The 19,895-nt window shown below is 35.3% G+C and overlaps 2 protein-coding genes across 3 annotated transcripts; one reads left to right on the top strand and one right to left on the bottom strand.

Annotated features, from left to right (window-relative positions):
- Positions 1 to 1,149: 1,149 nt before the first annotated feature.
- LOC132631516 (LEAF RUST 10 DISEASE-RESISTANCE LOCUS RECEPTOR-LIKE PROTEIN KINASE-like 2.4) lies at positions 1,150 to 3,879 on the bottom strand. The gene is made up of 3 exons (XM_060347090.1): positions 3,028 to 3,879; positions 2,515 to 2,550; positions 1,150 to 2,354 (listed from the first exon to the last, which is right to left on the bottom strand). The coding sequence occupies exons 1-3, from the start codon at positions 3,818 to 3,820 to the stop codon at positions 1,231 to 1,233; spliced, it is 1,953 nt and encodes a 650-aa protein (XP_060203073.1). The 5' UTR covers positions 3,821 to 3,879; the 3' UTR covers positions 1,150 to 1,230.
- Positions 3,880 to 13,571: 9,692 nt separating this feature from the next.
- Positions 13,572 to 19,448, top strand: LOC132633253 (kinesin-like protein NACK1). Of its 2 annotated transcripts, none has more exons than XM_060349540.1 (15): positions 13,572 to 13,717; positions 14,522 to 14,833; positions 14,941 to 15,030; positions 15,133 to 15,233; positions 15,577 to 15,693; positions 15,779 to 15,860; positions 15,957 to 16,024; positions 16,128 to 16,187; positions 16,272 to 16,396; positions 16,642 to 16,840; positions 16,949 to 17,059; positions 17,169 to 17,258; positions 17,343 to 18,296; positions 18,456 to 18,781; positions 18,872 to 19,448. In XM_060349540.1, the coding sequence occupies exons 2-15, from the start codon at positions 14,596 to 14,598 to the stop codon at positions 19,197 to 19,199; spliced, it is 2,889 nt and encodes a 962-aa protein (XP_060205523.1). In that variant the 5' UTR covers positions 13,572 to 13,717; positions 14,522 to 14,595; the 3' UTR covers positions 19,200 to 19,448. The 2 variants fall into 2 exon arrangements, with proteins under 2 accessions (XP_060205523.1, XP_060205522.1); XM_060349539.1 differs by having other exon boundaries at positions 13,576 to 13,717; positions 14,536 to 14,833.
- Positions 19,449 to 19,895: the final 447 nt, after the last annotated feature.

Here is a 19,895-nt window from a genome sequence, read left to right as displayed (position 1 = left end):
CTATTGATGATCCAAATATTCGTGAATTTATTCGACAAGAACAAAAACGAATAATGGATAAAAGAAGTCAACAATTTCAACAGCCACAACCACAACAACTCAATATTTTAACGATATCGGTGGATCTGAAAACGACCTACCAGAGGACTAAATTATTATGTTATTTAATGTATTGAACATTATTATGTTATTGAACATTGTGTTATAATTTTAATGTATTATGTTATTGAACATTGTGTTTTAATTTTAACATATTTTCAATTCTAAATTATTATGTTACTGAATATTGTATTATTTATTAACAACATATTATATTTTATATTTGCACTTTTCATTTTTGTGATGGTTATATTTTTTTATAAAATTATAACTTATAATAAAATTAAGCTACAATTATATAAAAATAATATCTACGAAAATTAATTTTAAAAAATTACACTCCAAAATTAAGATGTAAAATTAATATTATAAAGATATTACATAAAAAATATTTAGGTATATTAGGGACCTAAATGAAAAAATTAAAATTTATAATATGTTAAATTAAAAGTGTTATATAATAAAAAAATAAGCATAAAATATTGATGAATAATAATGGTGTGGATGAATAGTGTTGCACCAAATTTGGATATGGATATGGATCTGTATGTTTCTGTCTCTATGAATTCTTCTTTTGATATTGAAGTGTTCATTTTGATTGATTGATGAAGGTGTTTTGATTAGTGAATTTTGGTTTTTTGATTCTTACAACCAATTGTAGTTGTTATAGCAGATCAGGTACAGGGGAATCATCATCATCTATATTTTTATTTGCTCAAATTCCTGAAAAGCTGTCTAAACACAGTACTCACTTCGCTTTGTTGGCTACCTGATTCAAAGGTGTTGGTACATGGCATGATCTTGTGCGCTCTCTACATACACAAACATATGTACGGAGTATATATTTGTTTACATATGTTCAAAAAGAATATTATTAATGCTTTAATTTTGTACTCATCCATTGCCAATATGGATCCGTCTACAAGTTGACTGATCACTCTATTCAAAACACTAACACAGACTATTCTGCTAATTAATGGCGAAAGACAAATTAGAATTAAATGATCGTAAATGCTCAAAGAGAAAAGGCAAAAGAAGATGGTCAGCAAGTTTTATTAGATCTCCGTCTCTGTCTGTTTCATTCTTCAATGAGTGTTTGTAAGTCATGTCCAAACATTTCTTATTCAAATGTCATTCTTCACCTGCTGAGGCTGTAGAATCAAGTATTGAACCCGAAGAAGAATAGATAAAGGGCATCGTTGGTTGCTCCAAAGAGATCATCCACGATCCTTCAGATCGTGAGGGAGAACATATGAAAGGTTTTGGTGGGAATTGAATGGCCTCTAACTTACCTTCCAGCATTTCAATTGCCTTACTCATTGGTGGTCTCTGAGAGGGATCAGTTTGAATGCACCACAAACCTACTAATATCATCTTCTTTGCAATTTCTTCTTCTTCAATGGTCGTGATGCGTTGTATATTCAAATCTTCATCTGTTACTAGGCATTGATAAGCCCAACGAGGGAAGTATATTTCACTATGATGGCTTCTTTCTGCAGTGTAGTTCCTTCTTCCTCCAACCATTTCAAGAACCATCATTCCGTAGCTGTAAACATCAGATTTATGAGAGACGCCTCCAAAATTTCTACTGAATACTTCCGGAGCAATGTAACCAATGGTTCCTCTAGCTCCCAACATCGATATCACGCTTTCTTTCTCAAGGCATAGTTTTGCTAGGCCAAAATCAGATATCTTGGGACAGAATTCCTCATCAAGAAGGATGTTGTGAGGTTTTATGTCAAAATGCAATATTCGTGCATTGCATCCTCGATGCAAATACTCCAGTCCTCGTCCTATCCCAAGCGCAATTTTGTACAAATTTTCCCATCCCAACTTAGAATCTTCACCATAAATGTGTTGATCGAGCGATCCATTGGGCATGAATTCGTAAACAAGAGCTCTTTCTCGACCGTTAAAAGAAAATCCCAATAGAGTAACTACGTTGACATGTGAAGTTTTACTGATGCTTGCAACTTCGTTTATAAATTCTTCTCCATTGCCTTTGGTCGAATTTAAAATCTTTACAGCAACAGGATGTCCATTAAGGTTACCTTTATAGACCCCACCATAACCCCCTTGTCCAAGCTTCTCTTGAAGTGAATTTGTCATTTTCCTAATGTCTGAATAACTGTATGCCTTAGGGGCTAGGGATCCATATTGTCTGAGGAAGGCCTGAATATTCTGATGTTCTCTCCTCTTCTTTGGTAACAAAAGGCATGTACCGCATGATTTCTTAGATACACTGCAGTAGATTATTCAGCAGGTTAATATTATTCCTATCCCAGCAGCAAATATACCTGTAAGTAACCGGATGGACAAAAAAGTGTTTGAATCCACAGTTTTATCTATAAGTTCTTGATCCTTATTGTGAAGAGAAGGACAATAATAAGATGAACAAGGTCAAAAGACAATTACCTAGGACAACATTCACTCTGATAGCTCTTTTAGTACCTGTAATGCAAAGATAAACAAGTGATCATTTGATACAGAACCATATTAAAGGAACTTCAGTAGTATAATAAATCAACAACTATGACCTTACTGTTTCTTACCAACGAAGGAAGAAGGTTTTGTTTTAGTCCATTAACGGAATAATATTCAAACATGGATTTCGACTATTAGTTTCTAGGTTTATCATGACAGCACATTCTGCTTTGGGGTTGGATTCATTATCCGAGCACTGCAGTGCCCTCTGCTATTCAAGCAATCTCTACGTTTAGCCTCATCCTAATATCCTAGTGCAGAAAAAAAAAATCCACTTTGCAGCACTTGTGGGTAACTCATTTTTGTATAAGCAGGGCCCTGATGTGATTCTACTACATAGTTATAGTGCTCTTACAAGCTCAGTACGAAAACTCTGGGCTAACAATTGAATTCAACTAATATTTTGTAAACAGAACTAAGTTAGATTGGGGAGATGGAACACACCTTGATCCGGTACATAACCGCAGTTGTAAGAATAAGTTCGGTCCTGACAAAGGCACGTTTGCTCCCTAGTATCTGTATCTAACCAACATAAACCCCTTGACCTCTCACAAGCCATACATTCTACGCTTTTGTTGTAAACCACATCAAACCCTTGCTTCAAAAGCTCCAATATTTTCGTACTTCCTTGGTTCTCAAACTGCTCAAATTCCTGTATCATAACAGGAACCACGACCTTAAACTTACAACTTGGGTACTTTGGTCCCCAAAATGATGAAAACGACTCATCTGGATAGAAACCAAGACTGGAGTCTCCAGTGTTATTGCAGCTAAAGGAGAAATTTTTCCACTCTGAAGGCATACTGAAAGGACAACCATATAACAGGACGAAAGCTTGCAGGTCGGGACCATAGTGGAAAAGGGCATCGTTCAAGGTAGTGTTGCCAAAACTATCAGGACAAACGTCATCTTCAAGATCTTTGCGTGCAATTCTCATGGTTCTCGTATCTTTATTGATGGCACGCACGCGGAAATTATGATTATCAATCTTTATAACGGGATCCTCGTTGGCTTCACATTCAAGCTCGAATTCTGGAAGACCACATTCTTGAGGCCGATCACCACCCCAAAAAGGAAAGCCTATATTTTGAATATTCCCACAGCTGTAGGAGCTATTACAAGTGGTATACTGTTCATTTTCTTGGCCATAGGATAGTGAGGACGTGATCAAGAAGAATAAGAAGGTGATGATGGAGTGAAAGAAGTAAGCTTTGAACAGGCATTTGTGAGAACTCATCACGGAGAGAATATGTAGGTACTAGGAAAGTTTTGCCAAGTATATATGATTTATTCAATCGAAACCAATTGATGACTTTTCCACTGATTACTAAACAAAATACGCGTTCAACTTAGACGATTGTAAAAAAATGAGGTCAAAACAAAGAATATTCTCTAGTAGACAGAAAAGACCAGTACTCTTTCTGTGTTTGATACTTTTCGCTTTTTAAGAGTTAAACTTCTTAATTTTGATCGTGTGTTTGAACATAAATTTTTTAAATTTTTTGAAATAAAATTTACATATTTGAAAACTAAGTAAAAAGTACTATAAGTCGCTATAATTAATAATTTGAAATATTAAAAGACATATGAAAAACATACAGTCAAAGAACATCATGTTTTTCTCTCGAAAAACGAAAAGTGTCAAACAAATTGGGACGGAGGGAGTATTGTTTTCCACAAAAAATATGAAAGAGACTTATAACATACTTTCTAGAAATGTAAAAAAGAAAAAAAAAGAATCTAAAAAACAGGAAAAAGAAATTTCATGGGGTACCAAAACATTTTTTTGCACGGATTGTCCTTCTTTTGGGGTGGTCTTTAAATTTTGCCCCTCATATTTGTGTTCTTTAAGTTTTGCCCTTCGCTTGGATACCTGAGGTTCTGGGTTCGAACCCCCGCTCAGGCATAAAATAAAAAAATAATTTCACAAGGCAGGGCCGGGGGGAGTGTATGCCGGATCCGGCATACAATCCTTAAGGAAAAACTAAAGTTATGTCGGAGGGGGCAGACTTTGCCTTAAGACATATATATATATATATATATATATATATATATATATATATATATTTATTTATTTTTACTTTTCAAGGCAAACTTTAATTATGCCTTAAGGAAAAGTTCTGCCTTATGGGGCATACTTTTAGTTATGCCTTAAGGAAAAGTTCTGCCTTATGGGGCATACTTTTAGTTATGCCTTAACTAAAAGTGTGCCCCATAAAATATAACTAAAGTATGCCCCATAAGGCGGAACTTATCCTTAAGGCATAACTAAAAGTTTGTCTTAAGGAAAAATTCTGCCTTATGAGGCATACTTTTGGTTATGCCTTAATTAAAAGTCTGCCCCATAAGGAAAAGTTTTGCCCCATAAGGCATAACTAAACTATGCCTTGAGGAAAAGTTATGTCCCCTCCGGCATAACTTTAGTTTTTCCTTAAGGACTTATGCCGGATCCGGCATACAATCCCTAAGGAAAAACTAAAGTTATGCCGGAGGGGGCAGACTTTGCCTTGAGACATATATATATATATATAAAAAAAAGTACTTTTCAAGGCATACTTTTAATTATGCCTTAAGGAAAAGTTCCGCCTTATGGTGCATACTTTTAGTTATGCCTTAACTAAAAGTGTTCCCCATAAAATATAACTAAAAGTATGCCCCATAAGGCGGAACTTTTCCTTAAGGCATAACTAAAAGTTTGCCTTAAGGAAAAGTTCTGCCTTATGAGGCATACTTTTGGTTATGCCTTAATTAAAAGTCTGCCCCATAAAACATAGTTCCTTAAGGAAAGATTTTGCCCCATAAGGCATAACTAAACTATGCCTTGAGGAAAAGTTATGCCCCATCCGGCATAACTTTAGTTTTTCCTTAAGAACTTTATGCCGGATCCGGCATACACTCCCTCTAGCCCTGCCTTGCGAAATTATTTTTTTATTTTATGCCTGAGCGGGGGTTCGAACCCAGAACCTCAAGTATCCAAGCTAAGGGCAAAACTTAAAGACCACAAATATGAGGGGCAAAATTTAAAGACCGCAAATATGAGGGGCAAAATTTAAAGACCACCCCAAAAGAAGGGCCCGTACCAAAAAGTTGCGCATTTTCTACTTCTTTCTACATATTTTCGGAAGTAAAACAAATGGGCTTACAGCTGGGCTAGCCAAATTTCAAATGGGCCTTTTTAATTGCTATCCTTTATTTAAGGTAGCTTATGGACGATTAGTCAACTTTCACCTATATTGCACTGAAGTTATTATCCTCATTTTTTGGATAACTACATGGCATAATTAACTCTAGTACATATTTAGATTTAGTAGTTATAATTTTGATTAATTACATCTTATAACTAAAAGTAATATGCTAAATACAATTAATAATTACATATATATTTAAAGTAGAATACCATCATCACATTATTCACTGCCAACCCAACCCTCCCATCTCTCTCGCCCCTTCCTCCCACTACTCCGGTGTATTTTTCTAAGTATTTTTTTGGTTTTGCCAAGTATATATGATTTATTCAATCGAAACCAATTGATGACTTTTCCACCGATTACTAAACAAAATACGCGTTCAACTTAGACGATTGTAAAAAAATGAGGTCAAAACAAAGAATATTCTCTAATAGACAGAAAAGACTAGTCCTCCTTCTGTGTTTGATATTTTTCACTTTTTAAGAGTTAAACTTCTTAATTTTGTTCGTGTGTTTGAACATAAAATCTTTAAATTTTTAGAAATAAATATTCATATTTGAAAACTACGTAAAAAGTACTATAAGTCACTATAATTAATAATTTGAAATATTAAAAGACATGAAAAACTTACAGTCAAAGAACATCCCGTTTGTCTCTCGAAAAACGAAAAATGTCAAACAAATTGGGACGGAGGGAGTATTGTTTTCCACAAAAAATATGAAAAAGACTTATAACATACTTTCTAGAAATGTAAAAAATAAAAAATAAAAAGAATCTAAAAAACAGGAAAATGTTATGAAATATATATATATATATATATATATATATATATATATATATGAATGTCCATATAGTCTAGGTTTTCCACATGTCCTAAATAAGAGTAGGTACATGTACATTTTGTGGCATGTATGAAATGAAGAAAATGAAGCAACACAAGTTTGATTTTAACTCTTGGTGTTGTCATTGATGACTTCATCAAGAGATTTACCATCTCTATAAATAGATGGTTAAATTCTCAATTTGTGAAAAGATATCAACAAGAAGTGAAATACAATCTCTCCCTCCTTTCTATAAAGTTATTAGTTTGCTTCTCTTGTTTATTTCAATTATGTAGTTTTATAATACGTTATCAGCACGAGTCTCTAATCTTTTATTTGAGTTCAGCCCATATCGGTACTACCGTCTTTGTGTCATCCATGCCTTACTGAAAATCAAGGTATTGTCCTATCCATCTAAAATAATATACTTATGCAGAAGTTTTTGTTATTTAAGGGGTTGCAATTATAAATCATCCGGGAAACGGTTCACGACGGTGTATGTAATCAAGTATTGTTTGCAATTCTTCATGAGGTTTGGGTATCTAGTAAGTTATACTTGTATCTTATAATAAAAACAGTTTCCATCACAGGTAAAGTGATTTGAGCCTTTTTGCTTATTATTATTGGTTTAATATTTTTAATTCACTTCTAATGTTACATGTTATGTTTAATTTGGTACTTGTTTTTAGAATGATCCCAGAAGTGACATTCATACTTCACAAGTCTAAAGTATCACTAAATTTATTTATATTTATGGATCATGATCACTGGAAGTGATGATTCATATATTGGCCTCCATGTTGTGATTTATATTGAAAATATGTTAGAGAAAAATCTCTACATTATATGCATATCTCGATTTGCTCCTGAAGTAGCAATATCTTAAAAGAAATTTTAAGCTATCACAATTTGATATGCTTAAGGCCTGCACGTTCAGATGATTGTGTTCCATTTTTTAAGAATGAGAACTTTTGATATAAGCTATAAATATAGATCCATTCCCTGAAGTGAATGTGATAATATGTAGTAAAGCTATAAATATAAACGTGCATTTGATTGTGAAAATATCATGATCCATCTCCAGAAGAGATAATTATTTATTTACAAGTATCATGACACTAGCAATGTCCAAATAATATCTGATTATGATAAATAAATTGAAGTCTCTTGAAGATGTTATATATGATAATACCATTCATCGTAGATCATAATTGGTACGATCGGAACACTGTAGTAGACCTGAAGTTTACTAACAATAAAATGGTTATCATATTGAGACTACAAATGATCGGAATATTAAATATCTTCAAGTTACTATGGGTAAGAAATACACAAGTGCAATGTTACTCGAGCATGATGAGATCACATACCACGATAAACCAGAAGTTTATTGATATAAAATTTCATGCAATAGTAAACCAGACGTTTATTAAAAGAAATAGCACTCGTCATAGTAAACTTGAAGTTTACGGGTACAGATAATTTTGTCAATTGACAAGACCATTTTGATCGTCCTGATTTAAATCTGATGTGCTAATTGAGTAATAAAAACATATTGAAGAACTAGAAGATTCTTTAAGAATTTGTTTGTGTTGCTTGTTCTCATGATTAGTTGATTAAACCAGCTAATGTTGGGACTGAATCCCCAAAATTCGGAAAAATATAAAGGTGAATGTGGGCCCCTTCACCTGTAATGTAATGTCTTAAATAGATGCATCTATGAGACGGTCTCATGTATGTTTATTGTCAACTGGCAGTTTGACATTTACGAAGTTGCTTGCTCAAAATGATTGAGTTGGAAGCACAATTTTCAGAATATGTAATCAAAACAATATCTTGATAATGCTGGTTTATATCTAAGTTGGTTTGGCATTAGATGCCTCCATAATACAGCCAAACCATTGCTTATGAGAACAAAGTTTCAGATGTTGGTCTGAGATATGATATATTGCATACAACAGCACTTGTGTGCTTCAGATCAATAAATTATGATAAATTCTCCCCTCATATTTGTTTCAGGGTCAGGAACTAGATATTTTCATCTTTTAGCATTTGATGTGCGGTACATGATATACCATCATGCACACAGATGGATTTTCCCAAAGAAAATGGGGACATATGTCACTAAAATAAGGGGGAGAGAATAAGCAGCTAAGAAATATGTTGTGAATTATCATCAGTATGATCCTCAGATAATTCAAGTCAAATGCTGGAAGCATTTGCTGACCCAACTATTTCATATTTCATCTGCAAAATGCTCCTAATGTCCCTGAAGGACAGAGTCTACAACATGCATGGAGCATGGTAGACCAATCGGTTCCAAATATAATAATCCTTGAAAAAAAAGGAGGAGCAAATGATCATAATAAGGAGGCAAAGTGCTCTTAAAGAGCCGACGACATAAGACTTCATGAAACCTTATGCGAGGTTCAGGTACCTGAAAACAATGAAGTGATGAGATCTCAGTAAGTTATGTCGAATTGCGAACCGATACAACATGATATCTTGTCGACAATATTTTGATACAATATAGCGCAATATTGTAAAATATTGTGAGGATCTAAATTCTACGTCTATTAAAGCATGCTGACTTAGAAATTATTATCAAGTGAAATGACGCATCTTGGTAAGCATAAAGCTTATTTGACCTGCTGTCCAGACACCAGAAGATGTCATATCATTTAAATAGAAATAGATGTTTTCACATCCTATATGAATTACTTGACAAAATTTATATGAAAATTTCTGAAGGATTCAAAATGCCTGAAGCATATACAAATTCTTGGGAAACTTGTTTATAAATCCTTAAATGGATTAAATGAATCAAGGCTGATGTACTGAAATTGCCTTAATGAATATTTATTGACGAAGGGTACCAATAAGATCATGTTTACCCTTGTCTCTATATGATAATCAGAACCTTTCATATTATTATGCAAGTTGATGACTTGAATATTATTGGAGCTCTTGAAGAGTTTCCAAAAGCACTTGATTATATCTACTGAAATGAGAAAATTGAAATGGTCCTGAAGTACCATATATTTGTGCAGTTGATGCATTTATATATCTTGCTATAACTACAGGCATGATATAATTTACTCCAACATGGAGTTATTGAAATAGATCAACTGCATATTGCAAATGAAAGCCCTGACATGAATATATTTGTCCTAACCAATACTGTCAAGTGTTTTGGACCCACAGGGCATTCATCTGATCGACATAAGAATTCAATCCAGATGTGTTATCTATTTCCATGAAAGATTATTGTCATGACAGTCAAATCATAGAAAGACAACAACAGATTATGAAGCAAGTCATGATGTACTTGTCCTGATTGCAACAATATTATACGGCGATGATGCAACTCTATCTGAGAAAGGAAGATGCAGATCATCAACCAGTTCGTCAAATGATCATTTGACAGCTCTGATAAAAGCTCTGTCAATCTCAAGATATGATAAGTTGGTATACAAGATTTGTCACATCATCGTCAAGAATTATGTGATGCTTTAATCAGGGGGAGCAAATACGCACTGTACTCTTTTTCCCTTGACCAAGGTTTTGTCCCATTTGGGTTTTCCTGGCAAGGTTTTTAATGAGGCAGCTCTCAAAGCGTATTACTAGATATGTGTACTCTTTTTCCTTCATTAGGACTTTTTCCTACGGGGTTTTTTCCTAATAAGGTTTTAACGAGGCACGTCATCTATTAATGGTTTGAAGCAATCCGGGCGCATGTGGTATAACCGCCTTAGTGAATATTTGTTAAATGAAGGCTATACAAATGATGCAATTTGCCCATATGTTTTTATAAGAAAGTAAGATCAGAGTTTGTTGTACTTGCGGTATATGTTGACGACATAAACCTTATTGGAACTCCTGCAGAGTTCAAAAAGGCAATTGATTATTTAAAGAAGGAATTTGAGATGAAAGATCTTAGAAAGACAAAATTATGCCTTGGTTTGCAAATTGAACATTTGACAAATGACATTTTTGTCCATCAATCTGCCTATACAGAGAAAGTGTTGAAACAATTTTATATGGATGAAGCACATCCATTAAGTACTCCGATGGTTGTTCGATCACTTGATGCGAATAAAGATCCGTTCCGACCTCAAGAAAAGAATGAGGAAATTCTTGGTCCAGAAGTACCATATCTTAGTGCAATTGGTGCACTAATGTATCTTGCCAATACCACAAGGCCTGACATAGCATTTTCAGTTAATGTATTAGCGAGACATAGTTGTGCTCCTACAAGGAGACACTGGAACGGAATTAAACACATATTGAGGTAACTAAAGGGGACTATCGATTTGGGCTTATTTTAACTGCAGTCCCGATCTTGTTGGTTATGCCGATGCAGGGTATTTATCTGACCCACACAAAGCTAGATCTCAAACAGGCTATGTATTCATTTGTGGGGGCGCTGCCATATCTTGGCGATCTACAAAGCAGTCTATTGTGGCTACCTCATCAAATCATACTGAGATAATAGCTATTCATGAAGCGAGCCGTGAAGTTGTGTGGCTGAGGTCAATGATACATCTCATTCGAGAAAAGTGTGGTTTGAAATGTGATAAAATACCAACAATCTTATATGAAGATGATGCAGCATGTATTGTCCAATTGAAAGGAGGATTCATAAAAGGAGATAGGACAAAGCACATTTCACCAAAATTGTTCTTCACACACGAGCTCCAAAAGAATAGTGATATCAACATGCAACAAATTTGTTCAAGTGATGATATAGCTGATTTGTTCACCAAGTCTCTACCAACCGCAACTTTCGAGAAGATGGTGCACAAGATTGGAATGCGAAGACTCAAATACTTGGACTGAAGTTCCCATCAGGGGAGTTAATACACATTGTACTCTTTTTTCCATACAAGGTTTTGTCCCACTGGGTTTTTCTTGTAAGGTTTTTAATGAGGCAACCAAAATGTATATTATTAGAAATATGTACTCTTTTTCCTTCACTAGAATTTTTCCCACTGGGTTTTTTTCTAGTAAGGTTTTAAGGAGGCATATTATCTATCAATGGACATCCAAGGGGGAGTGTTATGAAATATATATATATATATGAATGTCCATATAGTCTAGGTTTTCCACATGTCCTAAATAAGAGTAGGTACATGTACATTTGGTGGCATGTATGAAATGAAGAAAATGAAGCAACACAAGTTTGATTTTAACTCTTGGTGTTGTCATTGATGACTTCATCAAGAGATTTACCATCTCTATAAATAGATGGTTAAATTCTCAATTTGTGAAAAGATATCAACAAGAAGTGAAATACAATCTCTCCCTCCTTTCTATAAAGTTATTAGTTTGCTTCTCTTGTTTATTTCAATTATGTAGTTTTATAATAGAAAAAGAAATTTCATGGGGTACCAAAAAGTTGCGCATTTCCTACTTCTTTCTACATATTTTCGGAAGTAAAACAAATGGGCTTACAAGCTGGGCTAGCCAAATTTCAAATGGGCCTTTTTAATTGCTATCCTTTATTTAAGGTAGCTTATAGACAATTAGTCAACTTTCACCTATATTGCACTGAAGTTATTATACTCATTTTTTGGATAACTATATGGTATAACTAACTCTAATACATATTTAGATTTAGTAGTTATAATTTAGCTTAATTACATCTTATAACTAAAAGTAATATGCTAAATACAATTAATAATTACATATATATTTAAAGTAGAATACCATCATCACATTATTCACTGCCAACCCAACCCTTACATCTCTCTCCCCCCTTCCTCCCACTACTCCGGTATATTTTTCTAAGTATTTTTTTGGTTTTTTGATTATCCTTTGCGCTATTGCAGAAAGAAAAATGGAAGAAGGAAGAGATTTTTGTTAGGTTCTTTTCTTCTACAAAGAGTCAGTTTCTTCTCCAAAGAAGAAAAGAAAAGAACCGTGATGTTGAGAAGAAAAGAGAACTGTGATGTTGATGACGATGACGGCGGTCAGATCTGGACGGAAACAGTCAGATCTGATCGAAAATAATCAGATCTGAACGAAATTTGACCGGAAAAATATAAAATACACTTATTTGTTGTATGGATACAGTGTTTTTCGCCGGTATTTCGAAGAAGATATTTTTGTATACAAATGAATACAGTGAATTTGAAGTGTATACAAATGAATACAGTGAATTTTGTTTCTTGTATTCAGTTTTTGCGTGTATTCGTTAATTTTTTAGTGCAAACTTGAGTGTTTTGGAGTGTATTTTGAAGGACATTTTTTTGTATGCAACTGATTTTAAATATAATAAAGTGAATACAGTGTAAAAGTAGCTACAATAAATACAGTTGAGTTGAATACATTTGAATTGAATACAAATTTTACTGGTTGTATTCATGAATACAGCGCCGCACCATAGTGAATACAATAAGTAACAAGCGCTGAAACAAGCTATATGTTTGCTACGAGATGTAAGTAGGTAAAATATAGCTACGCAGCAAAAATAACCCTTAAAAGTTAGTCATTTATGAAATTTTCCCATTAAATTTGGTATGGACTGATGCAGTAAAATTTTAGTGTCTACACTTACCTAGTGACCGCATTGAAATGCAAGAATGGTTTTATTTTTCTTTCAACCAAGAACGATTTGTTTTTTGTTTTTACTTATCTACCTACCAAAGTGAAAAGGTCCATGGAGAAAAAGAGAAAGAAAACAAAATCAGGAGAGATAGAAAAAGAAAAAAAAAAACATATTAGGAAAGGGTTAGTCGAAGACAAGATATCCCCAAAATTCAGGGGCATGAAAGCAAATTACATCAATCAATTTTGTCGGAAGGAAATTAATTTACAAATAACAAAGTCACAGAACCGTTAATCCTTGAGCGCAGATCGGCGATAAATTGACGAAACATAAGATAAATTCCATTTAAAACACGAGAAAATCAACGAATATGACCCACGAGAAAATGAACTAGCCGTTGAGGAATCGAAATTCAAAAAGGCCCAATTTACATACGGTATCAAAGAGAGAGAGAGAGAGAGACAAACCTCTTAAGCTCTCATTATTCTTTCCATTTCCATATCCTTTTTTTGCTCTCTATCAGATATCAGATTTTGTTCTTCTCAGATCTCAGGCGCAAATCAATCAATCTTCAGGTAAATCTCACAAACAATTTCTGTTTTCTTTCTTTTTCTTTCCTTTTTCAATTTCAGGATGCAAATTCTACTTCATGTTGTTAAATTCTCTTTCCTTTTTTTCGCTCACTGATCTTCAGCTATGTAGTAGTAGTAGCAGCAGCAAAGTAGTAACTATGATTATTTGCTTAGACCATTTGTTTTCTAGTTAGTGCGTACTACGAATGTTGACATGAATTTAGATTCAGATTATTTTGTCAACTTAGGAAGGTCTGATGTTATGTTGAAGTGGATAATTGGAGACTATGATCTAAATGAGTGACAATAGATTTTTTTGTTTTTTTTCGCATTAAGCTTTCTATTTGCTTCTTTTGAGTTGTAAAGTTTTACGCTTTGTTGTATTTAACTAATGTTTTTGAGTTTTCTTCTTGTACACTAATAATATTAGGTACCATTGTTTGTGTTTAATCCTCATAAACAGAAAGAAAGTTTTAAAATTGGGTTCACTGTAGTACTTGGTAGGGGTCTTCAATTTGAACCATAGTCTTTAAATGTGTATATTTTTACCAAGTTTTCACGCATTGACACAAAGGAGTAACACGGTGTTGTGGTATTCCACACCCACGGGCTTAAATCTTGGATTTTCCTTCTACGCTATGCGCGTTTTTTTGGGGGAAAGAAGAAGAACCTTGCCCAGAAAAGACAACCCTAACCTTAATCAACCGTGTTTAGGGATATTTATAAATTCTAGCACTGTGTCAATGTTTAATTGGTTCTCTCTTTACAATAAGATCATTAGGACATCTAAAATTTCAGTTATCTCAGTGTCCTCTCAACAGGCTTTTGCATTTTTCAACTGGAGTTCATTTTGGGGAATTACTGGTCTAGTTCTAGTCAAGATGACAGTTAGAACTCCTGGTACTCCAGCTTCAAAGATAGAAAGGACAACTCCAGTAACCACGCCTAGTAAACAAGCTAGAGAGGAGAAAATCGTCGTAACAGTACGATTAAGGCCTTTGAACAAAAGAGAGCTTTCAGCCAAAGACCATGCTGCATGGGAATGCATTGATGATCACACAATTATTTCTAAATCACTGCCCCAGGAACGTGCTGCTCAACCAGCTTCATTCACATTTGGTAACTGAATGACACATTCACCCCCTTTAATGTTCTTGTCATTGTTGTCTTATCTTAATTTAGACTCCATAAAATCTGATTGAGAATGTTTATCTCTTTTATCTCAGATAAAGTCTTCGGTCCAGATAGTATAACTGAAGCCGTGTATGAGGAAGGAGTAAAGAATGTAGCTTTGTCCTCATTGATGGGAATAAATGGTAATTCTCTTGCTCGTACTTTGAAGGGGGATTTTATATGAATATCTCTAGCTTTTGGGAAACCTTTTGATCGTGGATTATTTTCCATTATTTGCATCTCAGCAACCATATTTGCGTATGGACAAACCAGCAGTGGGAAGACTTACACTATGAGAGGAATTACTGAGAAAGCTGTCAACGACATATATTCACATATAATGAGTGTAAGCTTCATCATTCTTGAGCGCTGTTGTTGTCGTCTGATACTTGGTGTCAGAACTTCCCTAGGTCATTGAAGACATGTCACAAATGGGATTACTGGAATTATTAGTAGAATGTTATACTATGAGATATTTGAAGCATGTAGTTTACATGGTCCTTGTCCTAGATGAGTGATAAGTCAAGTAGTTCCTGTTTCATACTTGTATATTCTACAATTCCTACAGTTTTATACTAGTTTCTTTTGCTTGAAATGAAACAAATATTTAGAGTCTTTGTTAAGTGCCATTATCCTTGGGACTGATGACGATCTTTTTTTTTTTTTTTTGTCATTTTACATTGTCATAGACCCCAGAAAGAGAATTTAGAATAAGAATATCTGGACTGGAGATCTATAATGAAAATGTCAGGGACCTATTGAATTCTGAATCTGGTCGCAGTCTCAAGCTTCTTGATGATCCAGAGGTAAACTTGAGCTAAATGATGGACCTTCAAATTTATAGCCTTCACTCTCTTGTATCATTTCTTCATGGTATCTTTTGATTTGCAGAAAGGAACTGTCGTCGAGAAATTGGTGGAAGAAACAGCAAGCAATGACCAACATCTGCGACATTTAATTAGTATCTGTGAGGGTAAGAATTTGATTATTTCAAAGTGATATTGCTTTATTTTTTAGTTTTTCCCAGCGAATCTGTCTTTACAATGTGCCATCTTTTTTAAATCTGCAGCTCAGAGGCAAGTCGGCGAAACCGCCTTAAATGATACGAGCTCACGGTCTCACCAGATAATAAGACTGGTCAGTCCTCAATTTCGTGCTGGAAGTCTTGTGTTCCCAACTTGAAAATGTCCTCAGCAACAACTTTTTTATACTGACTACGATTACTTTTTACCATATGCAGACAATTGAAAGCATTCTTCGTGAAAGTTCTGATTGCGTGAGGTCTTATGTAGCAAGCTTGGTAAATGAACCTCCACCTTGATTGTTTTAGGGGACACTTGAGAGCGATAGAGAAACCCTAATCATTAATATCTCTGTGCTGCAGAATTTTGTTGATTTGGCTGGGAGCGAAAGAGCCTCACAGACAAATGCAGATGGCGCAAGGCTTAGGGAAGGTTGCCATATCAATCTTAGTTTGATGACTCTTACAACCGTAATTAGAAAGCTCAGGTCTGTAATCAATTATGTGACAGCTCACTTTTTTGTTCAAGTTATTTCATCATCCCTGTCGTTGTACAGTGTAAAGCATGGACAAACACTTTTGTGCTCCTATAGTTCTGTGTTAAAAACTTAACTCATTGTTTCTGTTGATGACATGCCCGTCTATAGCTTCTTACCACAGTTGATAACTTATTTCTGTCATTGCAGTTCTCCGTTCTGATTGGTTCCTTTCTATTGTTTTTTCCTCAATGTAGTGTGGGCAAAAGAAGTGGTCATATACCCTACCGGGACTCAAAGCTGACAAGAATATTGCAACATTCACTTGGTGGAAATGCCCGTACTGCGATAATATGCACTCTCAGCCCTGCATCTAGTCACATTGAACAATCTCGCAACACTCTCTTCTTCGCCACCCGAGCGAAGGAAGTCACAAACAACGCCCAAGTTAACATGGTACACTTAGTAACTTGCCTTGCAACCTTATTATGGATATACTTCTTTTATGAGCTGTATCTCATTTTATCTTTTAACATTGAACTTCTCCCTTCCTTTTTAAATCAGGTTGTTTCCGACAAACAGCTTGTCAAGCATTTGCAGAAGGAAGTAGCCAGATTGGAAGCAGAACTGCGCACCCCAGAGCCAGCTAATGAGAAAGATTTAAAAATTCAACAGGTGCATTAAAGATGACTTCTTTTTTTAAATTTTTTTATTAAAGATGAATTTCTTTAAGAAAATGAAACGTTAAGTGTTTAACATTTGACTAACTGACTGGCCCTTTTAGATGGAAATGGAAATCGAGGAGCTGAAGCGTCAAAGGGATCTTGCACAGTCACAAGTTGACGAGTTACGCAGAAAGCTTCAGGAGGAACAGGTTTGTATCTAAGTTTTCTTGTATCATGTGCAATTCAGAGTGACGTAAAGGTCTCTTTGTGCTAATACTGAATCCCTGATGCAGGGATTGAAGCCATCTGAATCTGTTAGTCCGGTTGTGAAGAAATGTCTCTCATTCTCCGGCACATTATCTCCGAACCTCGAAGAAAAAGCACCTGTCCGTGGTGAAAGAACAAGAAACACAATGGGAAGGCAGTCAATGATGAGGCAATCTTTGGCTGCCCCTTTTACACTCATGCATGAAATTCGAAAACTCGAACATCTCCAGGAGCAGCTTGGAGATGAAGCAAATCGAGCATTGGAAGTACTGCAAAAGGAAGTTGCATGCCATAGGCTGGGTAACCAGGATGCTGCAGAAACTATTGCTAAGTTGCAAGCAGAGATCAGAGAAATGCGTTCTGTAAAGCCAGTCCCCAAAGAAGTTGGAGTTGGAAATGTTGTTGCTGTCAATAAGAGTGTCAGTGCCAACCTGAAGGAAGAGATAGCCAGACTTCACTCACAAGGAAGCACAATTGCTGACCTTGAAGAACAGCTAGAAAATGTTCAGAAATCATTAGACAAACTGGTTATGTGTCTTCCAAGCAATAATGAACAACAGTCAAACAATGACACCACACAAAAGTCAAAGCATCCATCAAAAAAGAAGAAGTTGCTCCCATTGGCCTCGAGCAACAGTATCAACAGGCAAAATTTCTTGAAATCTCCTTGTTCTCCTCTGTCAACTGCACGACAAGTACTGGATTGTGAGGTTGAAAATAGAGCTCCAGATTCGGAGGATATGTCCTGTGTAATTCAAGCGATGCAAGAAAATGAGACTCCTACAAAAAGTGATGGAGGAGATGTTTCATCAAAGGAAGGCACTCCATATCGCCGTTCCAGTTCAGTGAACATGAAAAAGATGCAAAAGATGTTTCAAGAGGCAGCAGAAGAGAACGTCAGAAACATAAGATCGTATGTGACAGAACTCAAAGAACGGGTGGCCAAACTTCAATACCAAAAGCAGCTCCTTGTATGCCAGGTAAAACTTGGACTCTCTTTTTTTCTGTCACACTGTGAAGTTGTTCAAAATTTTCAGGAATCCTCAAGCTTTTACCATTGATATTCTTTTTCATAGTTTTATCCCTTTGCTGGAATTATATTTATCTTCTTCAATTTTTCTTTATTATTTGTTTGTTAGGTGCTTGAACTGGAAGCAAATGAAGCGGCTGGATACAATTTAGAGGATGATGAAAACGTTCAGGAGATGCCAGAAGAGTCCCCGGTTTCATGGGAAATCACATTTAAGGAACAGAGGCAGCAAATTATTGACTTATGGGATATTTGCTACGTCTCAATTATTCATAGGTCACAGTTCTATCTGTTATTCAAGGGAGACCCTGCAGATGAAATATATCTGGAAGTTGAGCTCAGACGGTTGACATGGTTACAACAGCACCTAGCAGAGCTTGGAAATGCAACCCCGGCTCGTGTTGGAAATGAGCCAACAGTCTCTTTGTCATCAAGGTATCTTTTCCTCTCTTTCCTCGTGGCCTATTTACGTGTACATAGAAACTTTATAAGACTGATGATTTTTTATTTTCCAATTGTATTCAGCATTAGAGCTTTGAAGAGGGAGAGGGAATTCCTTGCCAAGAGATTGACAACCCGTCTGACAGCTGAAGAAAGAGATTATCTGTACATAAAGTGGGAAGTTCCTTTGGAGGGAAAACAGAGGAAACTGCAATTTATTAACAAGCTTTGGACAAATCCGAATGACGAAAAGCATGTAAAAGAGAGTGCTGAGATAGTGGCAAAGCTCGTAGGTTTCTGTGAAGGAGGTAACATGTCAAGAGAGATGTTTGAGCTAAATTTTGTCCTTCCATCAGATAGGAGGACATGGTTCGCTGGCTGGAACCAAATCTCCGACCTTCTCCATATCTGAGAAGCTTAGAGTCTTTTTGTAAGTAAATTGATTGTATTGCGAGTTGTTTTTCATGTATATGAAACTCTGGAGCCTCCCAATTTTGGAGCCTCCGAAGTTGTTCCAGTACAACTGATTAAATTTAGAGCAGCATGGAAGATTGGAATTTGAGGCATCACATCATGCAGCTTCATTTTCTGAATAAGATTTCGATTGAAATTGTGATATCTGTATTAAATCTGTACTTTGAACACCTATACAAATTTGCTATGCCTACTTGCAAATCCTCCTATACTTGGGCTTGATATGGATCTGTACGGTAACATGCCCCATTATGAGTTTAATTTTAGGTCCCAAACTCCCCACTTTGGTTGACTTATTGTACTCAATTACAAAAAGCTATCACATTTTCCCTGAAATATTTGAGTCTGCTTGTTTGTTTTCTTGTGCCTTTCTTTCTCTGAAAGTCTGTAATTTATTGTTTGGGCCAACAAGTCCTCGTATTAAGTCTCTCTTATTTATTTATGTCCTCTTTTTGGGAAGTTCTGGTTAGCAGCAAGAGATTGCTCTTGAGAACTTGCAAGTTAAATTCCAAGAGATTGCTCTTGAGAACTTGCAAGTTAAATTCTAATACTTGTGTATTTAATCCAAGTAAAATCCACAAGTTATGATAGAACTTGGTAGAACAAACAACACATGGCCATATATTCTAAAACT

This window comes from Lycium barbarum, chromosome 3, assembly GCF_019175385.1.
Source record: "Lycium barbarum isolate Lr01 chromosome 3, ASM1917538v2, whole genome shotgun sequence".
Taxonomy (NCBI): Eukaryota; Viridiplantae; Streptophyta; class Magnoliopsida; order Solanales; family Solanaceae; genus Lycium; species Lycium barbarum.
This window is presented reverse-complemented; position numbering and strand designations above follow the sequence as displayed.